General features: G+C 37.1%; 1 protein-coding gene and 1 long non-coding RNA gene across 2 annotated transcripts; one reads left to right on the forward strand and one right to left on the reverse strand.

The window, feature by feature from the left end:
* Positions 1-5,346: 5,346 nt before the first annotated feature.
* LOC128984544 (uncharacterized) lies at positions 5,347-6,174 on the reverse strand. The gene has a single exon (XM_054403878.1). It carries the CDS (start codon positions 6,172-6,174, stop codon positions 5,347-5,349), a length of 828 nt encoding a protein of 275 aa, XP_054259853.1.
* A 7,285-nt stretch (positions 6,175-13,459) lies between these two features.
* Positions 13,460-15,154, forward strand: LOC128987262 (uncharacterized). The gene is made up of 2 exons (XR_008490220.1): positions 13,460-13,619; positions 14,911-15,154. It is a non-coding gene; the product is annotated as an uncharacterized LOC128987262 (long non-coding RNA).
* The last annotated feature ends 1,197 nt before the right edge of the window (positions 15,155-16,351 follow it).

Below are 16,351 nucleotides of genomic sequence, written 5' to 3' on the forward strand. Positions count from 1 at the left end.
TCTTCATGAAGCTCGGTACCGCCTCGGTATCTTGATGGACCTTCCGTAACGGGTAACTGGGGCTCGGCCGATTTTAGGGTAAAAATTTTAGATTTTTATTTTTTGTGTTATTTTTGTTTTAAATTTCATTAGCTTTAAAACGGAATATTACTTTTTTTGATATGTTGTATACTTTTGGAGTTATGGGCAATTTCCCAAATCATTACACACGCATTTTCACTCTATTTTACTCTTATAATAGACCTACTCCAGCACTTTTTACTGTACGTCTTTTAGGTAAGTAGAAGTAATTTAGTTTCTATGTTGGTAGCCCTGTTTACTGCAGACAATCAGCAGTTGTTTTCAGCTAGCAGAATGTTTGTTGATGTTGTGATGTGGTTATGTTTACAAATATTGTGAAGCTCATTGTTTGAGTTGTGAATAACTTATGTTTTAGTTTTTGAGTGGTGAATACGTTTTTTTTAGTTTTTAATTTGCTATTGATTCTGAGTGACAATGCCAAGACTAAAAGTAAAAAAGCGGAAACATCAATTCTATGGAGTCCAAAAACAGAACATATCACTAAGTTCTGACGATTGTCCTAGACCATCTACTTCTACTTCGTCTGACTCTAGGCCTAGCAGTGATGAGGAAGTAACTGAAGGGAAATCAAGTGCCTCAAAAAGAAAAGTACATTCGAACTTGGGTATTTATGATAAGTATGCTGATGATGATAAATGTAATGACATTATTAATCTCAATAGGCTAGAAAACCTCTTGGAAAATATCGCTGTATGTGGAAAGTGCGGTGGGTCACTATCAATTTTGACAAGTGATAGGCTTGGCCTAAGTGTTACGGTAATAATTAAGTGTAATAGTTGTAAGTATGAGGTATCTGCCAAAAACAATGAACATTTGGGTGGTGGAAGGATGGAGGTAAATGTAAGATCGGTGTATGCGTTCCGATGTATAGGGAAGGGGGAACAGGCGGCGAAAACAGTATGTGCCGTTATGAATTTACCTAGGCCTATAACGTTTAAACGCTATAATAAGCTTCTTTGTTCTGCTGCAAAGGAAGTCTGCACTGAATCAATGGTTAAAGCTGCAGAGGAGAGTGTAGTCGAAAATGATGGGGATTCAGATATTACGGCTATTTTTGACGGTTCATGGCAGCGTCGCGGCCATCAATCCCTGAATGGTGTTGTATCAGCAATCGCTGCTAATACAGGCAAAGTTGTATATGTAAGAATTTTGAGCAAGTTTTGTAGGTGTAAGAAAAGAGTTGAATATGAGCATGACATGGACAGATGTGAAGCCAATTAGCCTATAATGGTTCAAGTGGAAATATGGAGGTGGCAGGTGTCGTAGATATGTTTGTAGAATCGCAACGCACAAGAGGGGTAAGGTATAAACATTATCTTGGAGATGGAGATAGTGCAGCTTTTCCAACTGTACAGAAAGAAAACCCATATGGACCAGAATGCCAAGTTGAGAAGTTGGAATGTGTTGGGCATGTGAGGAAAAGAATGGGGACCCGGCTTAGAAACTTGAAAACCTCGATGGGTAAAAATATACTTGAAGATGGAAAAACTATCGGAGGCCGCGGTCGGCTTACAAATGTTATTATTGATGAGACTTATTATGGTTTAGCCATCCAAAGGAACACAGACAGTTTAGATAAAATGAAGCAAGCTGTGTGGTCAACCTACTTTCATCTAATGTCATCTAACGAATCACCCGCTCATGGTTTGTGTCCAAAAGGAAGCGATACATGGTGTAAATACCACAAAGCAATGGCTGAAGGTAACCCCTATGACCATAAAGCCCACACTCACCTGCCTAAGTCAGTCATGATGGCAATCAAACCCATATTCAAAGACTTGTCAAACGACCAGCTGTTGACACGGTGTCTTCATGGAGGGACGCAAAATCCTAGCGAGTCGCTAAATAACGTGATTTGGTCGCGCGTTCCCAAGACAACTTTTGTAATGAAGACTACCTTAGACCTTGGAGTATATGAAGCTGAAGTTGTAAATTCACAAATGCTAGACAAGAGTAAAAATATGTATATTTTGTAAAAAGATAAAGTGAACAATAATAATTGAATGAATTAGTAAACAAATAAATATCATCTGTTAAATAAAGATTTATATACAGGTAAGTAGTTAGGCACTACAGTACCCCCTTGCCAGTGGTTGAGCTGTGTAGCTGAGCAAACACGAAAAAAATCAACTCTGGAACCGTACTGGAAAATGAACTTGCCTCCCAGAGCGCGTAGTTAATGGTGTAGATCTCAGAATAGGTTTAGATGTCAAGGTACCTCGTTGTTGAATGTCAGAATGAGAAAAGTGAGGAGTAGAAGTTATGGTGTCTCTGGAAACGCTGGTATCATCATGATCGAGTTGTAAGGAATAGACTGGCTTAAGTCGATCCATCGAAATGGTTACATCATTGCCTCGCATCCGAATAACTGCAGTCTTGTCAGATCTTCTAATGACGAGGTAAGGACCTGAGTAGGGGGGATCGAGTGCACCCTTAGAAATGTCGGTACGTACGAAGACATGAGTGCATTTTTTGAGATCCTTGAACACGAATGGCGTCCTACCTCCATGTCTTGTTCCATCAACTGGTCTTAAGTTGTTGAAATGTTGACGCAGATCTTTGGCAAAACTTTGTGGGTCAAGTTCATGGTTGGAATCGCTAAGTGTAAGGAACTCTCCAGGTAGGCGAAGTGGTTGACCATACAGGAGTTCAGCTGAAGAAGCTTGTAGATCATCACGCCATGCTGTCCGTATTCCCAAAAGTATGACGGGCAATACCTCAGTCCATCGTGCTGTTGCGTGGCATCTGATGGCTGCCTTCAGTTGACGGTGAAAACGTTCAACGAGTCCATTTGACGATGGGTGATAGGAAGTTGTTCTGAGACGAGTCGAACCTAACAAATCTCCTAGGTGTTTAAACAGGCTAGACTCAAATTGCCGACCTTGATCTGTTGTAATTCGTAGTGGTGTTCCGTATCTCGAAATCCAAGTGGTAAAAAGTGCTCGTGCTACTGTTTCTGCTTCTATGTTTTCGATTGGTACTGCCACCTTGAGAAACGATCGACACAGGTCAAACAGTACCTGTAACCTTCGGAGACAGGTAGCGGACCAACAAGGTCAATGTGTATGTGCTCAAACCTGGAAGATGGAGGGGCGAACATACCTACAGGAGTCCAGTTGTGACGTGATATCTTGGACTTTTGGCATGCCATACAAGAACGGGCCCATCGACGACAGTCAGAGTTCATTGAAGGCCAGACAAAACGTTGACTGACAAGTTTCAATGAAGCTTTAATACCTGGGTGAGAAAGATTATGTAAACTGTTAAAAACGGTTTGTCGAAATGGCCTTGTGATGAAGGGACGAGGGATGGGAGTAGATATGTCACAGTAAAGCAAAAACTGTGTTCCTGGTATTGGGACCTGTAGAAGTTTCAGGCTGGAATCAGACTGTATGTGACGTATTAACTCTTCATCTTTGCTCTGTGAGTCTGCTAATGCCTGATAGTCCAATGGAACGGTAATCGTCTCAATTCTGGAGAGGGTGTCAGCTACCACATTACCTTGTCCAGAGATGTGACGGATGTCTGTTGAGTACTGCCCAATGTATTCCAAGTGACGAAATTGGCGGGGAGAGCATTTGTCAGGTTTTTGGTTAAATGCAAAAGTGAGTGGTTTGTGATCTGTGAAAATGGTAAACTGCCTACCTTCTAACATATGTTTGAAGTACTTTACCGATAAATATATTGCTGTCAACTCCCTGTCGTAGGCACTGTAATTTTGTTCAGCAGGGGTTAATTTTTTTGAGAAAAAGGCCAAAGGCTGCCAGTTATCACCTATCTTTTGCTGCAACGCACACCCCACAGTATGGGCGGAAGAATCGCAGAAAATGGCCAATTGAGCATCTGGTACAGGGTGAGACAGCATCACAGCTTTACTAAGGCTTTGCTTGCAAGCCTCAAATGCTTCATTACTTGCTGTGGTCCAGTTGACAGGGGAATTTCCCTTCACATTAGCCTTCAGTAGTTCGTTTAGTAAACTTTGATGCTCCGCCGTGTTAGGCAAAAACCTTCGATAAAAATTGATCATACCAATAAACCTCCTTAGTTCCTTAACTGTTTTAGGTTTAGGATATGAGTTGATGACTTTAACCTTTTCAGGCAAAGGTTTGATACCTTCTCCAGACACTTCATACCCTAGAAAGCTAACGACTGATGTTCCTAGAACACACTTACTTGGGTTAATGAGAATCCCGTAAGTAGAAAAACGGTCAAAGAGCTGTTTTAAGTGTAATACGTGTTGTTCTTCTGACTCTGAAGCTACTAGGATATCGTCGATGTAAGCATAGCAGAAGTCTAAGCCCCTAAGCACGCCATCTATAAAGCGTTGAAACGTTTGAGCAGCATTGCATAGTCCAAATGACATGTAAGGGAATTCGAACAGGCCAAAAGGTGTAGTAATTGCTGTCTTGTGGACGTCCTCAGCAGCAACCGGGATCTGGTGATAAGCCTTAACAAGATCTAAGGTGGTGAATATTGTCTTACCATGAAGTTGGTGAGAGAAATCTTGAATATGGGGAACAGGGTACCGATCAGGGATAGTTCTAGCATTCAAAGCCCTGTAATCTCCACATGGCCTCCACTCATTGCCTTTTTTGGGTACCATGTGAAGGGGAGAAGACCAGCTACTAGAAGAGGGTCTAGCTATACCTAGTTGTACCATGGATTCAAATTCTTTTTTGGCGAGTTTAAACTTATCCGGTGCCAGGCGGCGGGGTTTACTGAACACCGGAGGTCCTGGTGTTGTCTCGATATGATGTTCTGTGTCATGTTTGGAAGTACAATCAGGTTTACCTGAAGGTCTTGTGAGGTTTGGGTATTCATGAAGTAATTGAGAGAAAACTGTTTGTTGACAAGACTTAATAGTTTTAACACTACTCACTAAATGAACTGAAGGAGTCTGACCTTTGGAAAAAAATGAAGTTGACTGGTCAACTAAACATTGACGTCGTACATCAACAAGCAGATCATAATGGTGTAGAAAGTCTACCCCTATTATTGGTTTAGATACATCAGCTGCGATGAAACGCCAAACAAATGAGCGGTGTAGACCAAAGTCTAAAGGCAAAGATACAAGACCATATGTCGTAATTTCAGTATTATTAGCTGCATATAGGGTATAGTCAGTCTTGGGTCTTTTTTTATCTAACATATTACGAGGGTAGACGCATACATCAGCTCCCGTGTCAACTAGAAATTGTTGTTTGGTTACCTTATCGGTGACAAATAGGCGACGGGAACATGTGAGGTCGGAGTCGCTTGTCGCCATTAGAGACTCCCTGGGTCGTTTCCCGATCTGCTTCCTTTGAATCTGCAAGGGTCGGTGCACTTTGTTGCTGCGTCGCCGAACCGCCAGTGATACCAACAGATGTCATGGCGATCAAATCGATTCTTGGAGCGTTGCCATGATTGTCTACGTGGATATGTGTCTGATGTCTTGTGGAAATTTGGACGTCTCATGTCTTCTTTGATTCCTGCTATTTCTTGTTGAAATTTGTCTGTTATTTCTCTAATATTTGATGTCAACGTGGTTGTAAAGCGTTCCATCATTTCTTCCATCGAGGGAGCTGATAAGGACGCCTCCGATACTTGATGGTGAGGACTGACATCATGGACAGCATCCGCAAGCTCCGCCAGTGTATCGAGGTCCGCAGCCTTTTGTGTTACCAAGATGGCTTGTGTTGCTGAAGGAAGACGGCTAAGCCATTGAAACCTCAGTAGTGGATCAGGTATCATGGTTCCGGCTAGGGTACGCATGTGCCTCAAGAACTGTGATGGTGTTCGATCACCTAACTCTTCTCGTTCCAAAAGTTGTTTCGTCTTCTGTTCCTGGGACAAGGTAAACCGTTTTATAAGTTCTTTTTTTAACTTGATGTACTTTTCTTCTGCTGGAGGGTTGGTGAGGATATCCCTCACTTCCGCTGCGTATTTCGCATCTAGGTTACCGCAGACGTAATAGAACTTAGTTTCGTCAACCGTGATCCCCGCTAGAGAAAACTGGGTTTCAATTTGAGCAAACCACAATTCTGGGTCTGAGTGCCAGAAAGGAGGGATCTTGACTTGAATTCTGTCTACTGATTGTTCTCCGTTGGACATTTCGAATCACGTCGGAGTCACCAAATGAAGTTGTAAATTCACAAATGCTAGACAAGAGTAAAAATATGTATATTTTGTAAAAAGATAAAGTGAACAATAATAATTGAATGAATTAGTAAACAAATAAATATCATCTGTTAAATAAAGATTTATATACAGGTAAGTAGTTAGGCACTACAGAAGCCATAGGAAGTTACAATATGGGAAACATAGTAAAGTGCTTGATTTTAGAAAAATGTGGTGTAGTACCTGGTTCTAAGTGTGTGCGGGAAATGAAAAAACAGGACGAGATTAGGATTAAAAAAGCCGAGAAAAGTCTTCAAGAAATAGAAAAGAAATGCCAGAAAGCTCTCGCCATTGCTAAAAAGAGGTTGGAGGATGAGTATGAAGCCATGGAAGATCCAGACAACCCATCATATGGTGCTGGAATGCATTAAAGGTAGGTTTGTTTTACTTTATTAGTTTAGGCCTACTAATAAGCTGTTTCTTTGCGTTTCCCCGGAAACGTGTTTTTTTTACCTTAAGGAACATTTTTCTCAGGAACTATAAAAGATATCAAGTTAATTTTTTTTTGTTTTCTTCCTCATGCCACAAAGAATTAAACAAAGTTGATAGTTTTCAAAAATATTAAAGTAACATTTTCAAATATATGCACAAAATTAAATTTAACGTAATTATTTTTACTAAATTTTGAAAAAATCATAAAAATAAATTCCTACAGATTAAGTAAAAGATTTCAACTTAAATTATGCTTCAAAGTATGAGTAAAAAGATAAAAAAAAATTGTAAGATTCTATCTTTATTAGTATTTGAGAAAAATGTTCCTAAAAAGCGCATATTTAACATGGGGAAGATAGGACCGGCCGACCCCCCTTTTAATTGAATCAGGGTTCTACTATGTAGGGGAATATGATGCCACGACTTGCATGTCGTGTGGTTCAACACTCGATGATTGGAATGATTCGGATGTGCCGAATGTTGAACATGAAAAAGGAAATCCTAATTGTGAACTCTTAAACATGTTAATAAATTATTGATTGTTATCTAAGTTTTTTTGTTTTCCTTATTCCTTTGTGATGAGCAAGACAAAACACTTACTGCTACCAATTATAACAAGCAATAACCAACACTGTGTATAAAAAGAATTTAAAAAATCGCTAATGGTTGTAATTGTTTAATAATTTATGATGCATTGATTCAGTATTCACCCCTTTTGGGGATTGTAAAGAAAATCATGAAAAAAACGGTGAATAAATTAAGTCGTTTTTTCTTAAATAACGAGTATATTTATTGCTGAATAACATAACTAATATCATACTACACTATATACACAATTAAGAGAACATACCATAATACAGAGAACATTGATTTCATCAGATTTAGGCAGTTTAAAAAATCAACACAAATACTGAAAAATTAAGTTAGTTTTTTTTTTTAAACGAGGATATTTATTTCTGAATAATATAATATCATACTACACTACATACACAATTAAAAGAACATACCATAATAAAGAGAACATTGCTTTTATCAGATTTTGTCAATTTAATAAATCAACACAAATACATCACACAGTTAAAAAAATCACCGCTAATACGGTTTACAATATGTAATTGCTGGTTGATAAGGTTTGTGTTGCTGGTAGATCAACACAATCAGAACAGTTTTACAATCAAAGAAACAAATTACACAAACTTTGGTTCATGTTGATAAAACTATTTCTTGATTTCTTTCATTGAACGAAAGCTTTTTTAGGGAAAAATGACCATACGGTAACGTATCGATACCGTTTTTACAAATGAATCTTTTGTCGTCATTAGAACTGAGAGCTACTTTGTTTCGAACAACAGTCTGTATGACGTGTTTCTTTGATTGAAACAATCTTACATTTTTCCTTATTTTAATCTTATCATACAAACATTTTTTGTAATCATTGAAAGTGATATGATTTTTGACTACACATTTTGTAATACCTTTTGCTTTTCTTAGCGTCATTTTCTTGTCAATTTCTAAGTAAAAATCATTCATTGTTTTGAAAGTATACAATTTAGGACGTAGACCAATAAATTCAATTATAATGATTCCATTGACTTCGTCTTTGAAGAAACCTAGTTTCTTTTTATTCTCTGCCGAATAACACTTGTGACTGGTAGGATAGTCTGACAAATCTAAATATTGTTTGAATTCTGGATTATTAAAATCCTCGTACAGATCGTCTGTGTATACTTGATAGAAATAACTGTCTGTATCATGGTATAGTAATACTACTTTTTTACCTTTAAAAAACTGTTTTACAATCTCTTAATGAAAGTGATACATATGGAGCTTGCTGAGCTCCAATACTGTAAAGCTTATGTAGATGGGTTTGTTGAAACACATTGTTTCCCTAGCCAACTCTACAGCACAAAGGTTTTCATTGTAAATTATTTTGTTTTTAAAACGAGTTTTATTAATCAATCTATTGAGACGTTTTTCATTAGTTACCAGCTCAATATTCGTACGTTTTCTTATGTTTTCTATGCTTTTACCAAACAGTGCATTGTTTAACAGCTTATAAAAGTTCTTATCAAAATCGTTTTTGGCGACTTTCCTTTTCTCTGTATTAAAATCTATGTACGGTTTTAACCACCTACTCTGATTAAACTTAAGTATTCTACGTATTTTTATCAAAACTAGACCGTGATCAAGGGCTTGTTTTAAATTACGGTAGTGACACACGTAATTGTGCTTATGATCAAGTGTTGTTAGCAATTTTTCTTGCTTCGACCACACAGGACATTTCTTTTCAGGTAAAAATGGCAGATCTTTGTGTTCATCGTGGAGATACGATGGATAACCGACATCGCATTCCAGGATGAACCCAACATCCGCATCGTCTGGTGCAACCATTGCATCAAGGTTCTCCACTTGTTTCTTACTTAGCCAGTTAAAAGATTTAATAGGAATGTAATCTACCATACTATTTCCATACAAATTGTTTGCATCGAGATATGTTAAATAAGATGTTTCCTTTGAGGAATCGTATAAAGACTTCATATAGGGATTATTGGCTACAGCGTGTCGTTTAACACACGTTGTTACACCACCTCTTATGACTTTTTCTAAGAAAAGGTATTTATCGTAATCTAGGAGTAACTCCAGCTTAACATTCGTATATTTTAACATTGTATCAAATGTTAGACCGGGCAAAGTTATAATCTTTAAGACATAATCTTAATAGATTCTAAATCATAATCTTTAAGACAAATAGTTCGAAATCTTTCAAAAACATCGGCTAAAAGCAATACGTCTAATTTCAAATACAAATCACTGTATTCTCCGAGAGTTTTACAATTAAATACATCCCATTTAAACTGAAACAAAACAGGACAGTGCTTTAATTTCTTAAAACCAATAAATAACAATTTTTTAAATGTTTATTTTTTCGCAGTTTTTTTTATTTATTAAAATCTTTGACTAACAAGTAAATAATATTATTATATTAGGAAATCAAAATCCTTATCACCAAAAAAATTAGCTTAAACCAAAGACCGTTATCTGCAAATATAACTTTATTGAATTTGAAATGAAAAATAACACAAAATAAATGTGGTAATATTTAAATTTAAAAAATGTTTCAAACATAATACTTACTTAACAAAATTGATAAAGCAGCAAAAAGGTGCCATCAAATTCAGAAGTCATTCGCTGATCGTTCGATCGCTGGTCGATCGTTTTTGGAATAATGTCCTGTCAAAAACGTCTTGTGTTGGCAAGTTAAACTGAATCAAAACGGGACAGTGCTTTAATTTCTTAAAACCAAAAAAAATTTCAATATTTATTTAATATCAAAGTTAATTTTTTCGCTGTTTTTTCATTTATTAAAATCTTTGACTAACAAGTAAATAATATAATTTTGTTAGAAAATCAAAATTCTTATCACCAATATATTATTGGTTAAAACCAAAAGCCGTTATCCGCAAATATAAGTTTATTGAATTTGAAATGAAGAATTTATAACCACACATTATATATATAATCAAAAATCTTGACCGTAAATACTCGGTTGTGTAAAGAATGGGTTTATTTATTTAGTGAATATTTGAATTAAACAGACAAAATACATAACACCTTATCAAATAAATTAATCATTAAAAGCTAATATCACAAATGAATTCCCATTTAAATAAATAATAACTTGAAAAGACTTTAAAGTGAACCAAGGGTCAGTTACACAGACTTATACCCACATACCTGCTAACACATTCAGTAGAATCTAGATGCTGGTCGTTCGACTGTTGAGATGATTGTATGTAACTCTAAACTCAACAGTTCGCAAGAACCTAAACTGCAACCTCAAGAGTGGTGGGGCTTATGACGTTAATGCAGGTTTCCAAAATTATCTCAAACCATATTTAGCAATGCCGATAATGTTGCAGCTTCTAAACAATTGCAGAGACTGTTGCCAAATTTTTGGCTAAGCTCTCTGCTAAAAATATAAACTGAACTAAACCAGATTGTAAATCAATAAATTTTGTCAAAAAAAGACAGCATGTTATTTAAATGTTTATTTAAAAAAAACCTAAAATTTATTAAACTGTCTAAGTATCAACAACTTACCTTGGCGAGAACAATCTGTAACCGCTACACTGACAACAACAGTCTCTGATGAAACGGGGTAAAACTTAGTTAATTAAACACAAAAACTGTGTGATCTCATTTGCCAATTATTTGTCACGTCCCACACCACGAAGGAAATTGTTTAACTCGTCAATTACATTGAACTGATTCCTATGCTCAATTAATACAGCCTTCTCAGAAAATTCTTCTTCATACAAAGTTCCATCTATTATCCACAGCCGATTGTTAAAATTATTTTATGTGAAATGTTTCTCATGCAAATCATTTAAATCAATTAGGTATTGCATGGATATTTTTCTTTCTCCTAATTCCTACTTCTGCCAATAATTCTTTGCATACAAGTTTGAGGATCTCTTAAATACAGAGTCAAAGTGTCTTTATGCTCTTTCAATAAATCAATTGTTTTATCTTTGATATTGTCCAAAATAGCTTTTTCCGCTTTGTGGAGTACATTGCTGCTCAAATACTCTGAAATAGTATATTACGTTACTAGTCCTGAAAATAAGTGTTTACCGGACGAGTGTGGTCGTTCCCGTGCGAGACGAAGTCGAGTACGGGATTACCATACGAGTCCGGTACACACATTTTGGACGAGTTACGTACGATAGTTTACGCCATATTACTAAATCTGTACAAATCCTTATATATTACTACCAACTAAAGGACTAAAAATCACTACTGTAGTCATAACCTCTAAACGAGGTTATGTTTTTGTTTACAACCACTCATTGCCACCCAAAATACAGTATAATCAGCTGATTGGTGTCCGGTAAAACTCATTACAGTACAGTATTACGCAATGAAACCCCATTTGATTAAGCTGGCGGCAAACAGCTGTTTTCTGGACTAAATACTTGCGTGGGAAGTTCGTTAAAACAGTGAAGTATGGCGTAAATATGTTAATTACACTAAACGAAGAACATTCCATTATTACAACATGGTTTGCTTTTGAGAACTCTATTGCCTTTGTTTCCACATGTCTCATGTCGGTTAAAGCATTTATTTGGAATGCAAAAGACCATCTGTCTTTGTCATCGTAGTATAATTTTAATAAATTTTCTCCATTACAATTAACCCAATCCTCAACCGGTTCTGGAAAATAAATCACGTTGTAAACAAAAGACCGTAGTGTTTTACTAAGATACTGTCCATATGTACTTTTACCTGCGCCAATATTCTTACTAACAAGCTAGAACGATGTTGTGCTTGAAAACACTTAATTAGATACAAGGCGACGTAATTAAACACGTTGGTGTGGGTAATTGTTCTTATCGGTACGCACACAATTTTACCACGATTGAAAATAAACCGACAGTGCACTGTGAGTGCATACGGGAGTTGACAAACACTGCATGCTAAATATAGCGGTCGTGAAGGCTGGTCGCGCGACTCAATGCCAGAAAACTCAACAGAGGGTACTGGCCAGTACCCGGCCAACTACTGTGTAGTGTGTACTAACCGCGATAGACATGGAAGAGGTGTCATACATAGCATGGTAGGTATGTCATAGTATGTGGACCCTTTCTTGCCAACTACTGTGTAGTGTGTACTAACCGCGATAGACATGGAAGAGGTGTCATACATAGCATGGTAGGTATGTCATAGTCTGTGGACCCTTTCTTGCCAACTACTGTGTAGTGTGTACTAACCGCGATAGACATGGAAGAGGTGTCATACATGGCATGGTAGGTATGTCATAGTATGTGGACCCTTTCTTGCCAACTACTGTGTAGTGTGTACTAACCGCGATAGACATGGAAGAGGTGTCATACATAGCATGGTAGGTATGTCATAGTATGTGGACCCTTTCTTGCCAACTACTGTGTAGTGTGTGCTAACCGCGATAGACATGGAAGAGGTGTCATACATAGCATGGTAGGTATGTCATAGTCTGTGGACCCTTTCTTGCCAACTACTGTGTAGTGTGTACTAACCGCGATAGACATGGAAGAGGTGTCATACATAGCATGGTAGGTATGTCATAGTATGTGGACCCTTTCTTGCCAACTACTGTGTAGTGTGTACTAACCGCGATAGACATGGAAGAGGTGTCATACATAGCAAGGTAGGTATGTCATAGTATGTGGACCCTTTCTTGCCAACTACTGTGTAGTGTGTACTAACCGCGATAGACATGGAAGAGGTGTCATACATAGCATGGTAGGTATGTCATAGTATGTGGACCCTTTCTTGCCAACTACTGTGTAGTGTGTACTAACTGCGATAGACATGGAAGAGGTGTCATACATAGCATGGTAGGTATGTCATAGTATGTGGACCCTTTCTTGCCAACTACTGTGTAGTGTGTACTAACTGCGATAGACATGGAAGAGGTGTCATACATAGCAAGGTAGGTATGTCATAGTATGTGGACCCTTTCTTGCCAACTACTGTGTAGTGTGTACTAACCGCGATAGACATGGAAGAGGTGTCATACATAGCATGGTAGGTATGTCATAGTATGTGGACCCTTTCTTGCCAACTACTGTGTAGTGTGTACTAACCGCGATAGACATGGAAGAGGTGTCATACATAGCATGGTAGGTATGTCATAGTCTGTGGACCCTTTCTTGCCAACTACTGTGTAGTGTGTACTAACCGCGATAGACATGGAAGAGGTGTCATACATAGGATGGTAGGTATGTCATAGTATGTGGACCCTTTCTTGCCAACTACTGTGTAGTGTGTACTAACCGCGATAGACATGGAAGAGGTGTCATACATAGCAAGGTAGGTATGTCATAGTATGTGGACCCTTTCTTGCCAACTACTGTGTAGTGTGTACTAACCGCGATAGACATGGAAGAGGTGTCATACATAGCATGGTAGGTATGTCATAGTATGTGGACCCTTTCTTGCCAACTACTGTGTAGTGTGTACTAACCACGATAGACATGGAAGAGGTGTCATACATAGCATAGTAGGTATGTCATAGTATGTGGACCCTTTCTTGCTTGTAACAGCAATATCTGACTACTAATCGGCAATAATTTTAAAAATAATGGTTTCCAGCCTGGTTACAAACTCAACAGAAAACCTATACAAGGGCAGAAACAATCGATAGATAAAAAACAGGATATCACATTTTCACATTTTCACAGGATATCAGGGGTATATCTGATTCAATGCAACAAAGGCGACAAATGTGACAAAAAATATGTTGGATACACCAATAGGTCATTTTATCAAAGGTTCAAGGAACACAATGCCACCAAGCAAGTTAATCCAACGTCGATTGTTGCTCAACATCTTCAGAGTAATAAGGGTCAAAAAATTTATTTTGAAAAATCATTAATTGTTTTAAAAAGATGTGGCCAAAAAAACAAAGCAAAGGTATGAGAGGAATTATTTATTTTCCAACATATGAGAGGACACGGCAATGAAACTATGTTAAATAAATAAAAAGAGAGGAATATTCAGACAAAATCACCTATCAGCTGTTCTGTGATGTAGATAACACAACTGGAAATAAGAACCGCCAGTCAGCTGATACCGTGACGTCACTCTCCCGTGTTCAAGTTCCTCAGTAGGCCTACAACTGTCGCCCGGTCGAGGTTATCTTTATTTAACCGTGCGTACGCAAACATGTTTAAGGTACCTACAACTGCAAAACGCGTGTGTGTTCTTTGTATATATTTCCGTGTGTTCGTGTGTGTATATATAAACTGTAAATAGTCGACAAACATCGTTTGATGTGATTTTTTTAAATTCAAGAATGCTGCTGAAGATGAGCTGTAAGTAGCTCGAAACATGTACAGCATATGTTAACATCTGACACCTCAATTAATTCCTAAAGATACTATGGATTAGTATCTACATACCAAATTTCAACAAAATCAGACTACAGGTGTGGTCTGTAGCTACATGTATACACACACACACACACACACACAGGTTTTAGAGATCACTTCAAAAACCACTTTTTTGGGTCCAGGCCTCAAGGGGACACAAAAAAAATGTATATCCAATCAAAACTCAATCTCCAAAATTTTAACGAAAACAATACTTTCTCCATTTTCTCTGGTATAGGGGGAGAAAGTCGAAAGTATTGACAATTACTGTAGATTAAGGCTTTGATGTTTGTTTGCCAGCTAACAATGGGTGTAATGTTTTTAGGTAACCCTAGATGTCTGAAGTTGTTGGAGGAGTGGGGGTTTCAGGTGTATGAAGTTGTTGCGGAGGAGTGTGTTACTGTATGTTGTGGAGTCTGTATGTGTCTTGGATTTACATCTGTAGGCCTATATAAACTTGTACATAAGGAATTCATTCATTGGTAGGCTAATAGTAGAAGAGAAAAATTGTTTTTGTGTATCATAAGATGTGTTATTTAAAAAATGTTCCTGATTAAAAGGTTTACTTTATTTCGTGTTTGTATATCCTTGTTCTTCTCAATAGATTAAATATGGTTATTTTAATAGTTTAAACACCCAACTTAAAAATACATATGATGTTTTTATACATTAATCTGATAGTTGTTAAATACTGTGACCTTGTTATTCTCACATGTAAAAGAGCTGGGAGGGTGTTAAATAATCAAGTTTTACATTTTATAAGGGATCTGTCAAAACCCTATAGGCTTTTTAGTTGAAGTCAATGTTTTGTTAGGTAGCATTGTTAGGCAATAGCCTAATGACAAATGGCTTCTGGATCTAGAAATGGAGTTATATGGAATCGAACCAGTGACCTTTAAATTTGAAGGCTATCAATATAACCACTATCAGTTCAGGGTCTGGCTACCGTAAAACACTCATACAGTCACAACACTGTTTGAGATACACTGTTTTTACATTATTTTACTAACTATTTATATAGGCCTGCCATTTATTTTTATATATTAAAACAAGTGTTAATAAATTCTTATGAGAAAGTGCAATGTCTTTACTGCATTTGTTGGTTGTTGGGAGTGATGTGACTGCCACAGTCCAGGAACAAGGGCACAAGCCAATAAGAAATGGGAAAGTGAGGCAATATGTCACTAGTTTACATGCCCTTAGGTAAGTTGCTTGGCGACTGTCTAGAAACATGATGCAAAATATGTCACTGTAAAAGGCTAGTTTACATACCCTTAGTTAAGTTGCTTGTCAACAGTCTAGGAATGTGAGGCAAAATAAAATACAACCCAACAGAACAACTATCAATGCCTAGGGGTGTAGATGAACATTTTTACAGAAGAAAAATTTATTTTACAATGCTCATGAAGCTTTTGCATAGATTACAGAAGATTAATTTAAAAAAACATTGGTGTTCACACGTTTGGTGTTAACGCTTTGCTCTATGATAAGGAATATTCCTTATCTCAAACTGTGATACATATGATCCTAGTCAATTTTTTTCAGAGAAGTGATTTTTATAATGCATTTAGTGTTGTACAAGTCAAAAACAAGCTATTCATTAAGAATTACCTTGTAAAATGCCTTCAATAAAAAAATAAAAGGCCATTAAATTTCAACCATCAAAAAATATCCAATCAATATCATAAATTGCTGATTAAATTATATTTCCCGAAAGACCATGAACGATTGGAATTGCACAGTAAGTAAAACGACTCATCTTTGAC

The sequence above is a fragment of the Macrosteles quadrilineatus genome, unplaced genomic scaffold (assembly GCF_028750875.1).
Source record: "Macrosteles quadrilineatus isolate MER2022 unplaced genomic scaffold, UCM_ALF_1.0 Scaffold_2__2_contigs__length_208266976, whole genome shotgun sequence".
Classification (NCBI taxonomy): Eukaryota; Metazoa; Arthropoda; class Insecta; order Hemiptera; family Cicadellidae; genus Macrosteles; species Macrosteles quadrilineatus.

Bases quoted from the DNA above. Each gene is read 5' to 3' on its own strand.
- LOC128984544 (XM_054403878.1), bottom strand. From the start codon at position 6,174: ATGTCCAACGGAGAACAATCAGTAGACAGAATTCAAGTCAAGATCCCT.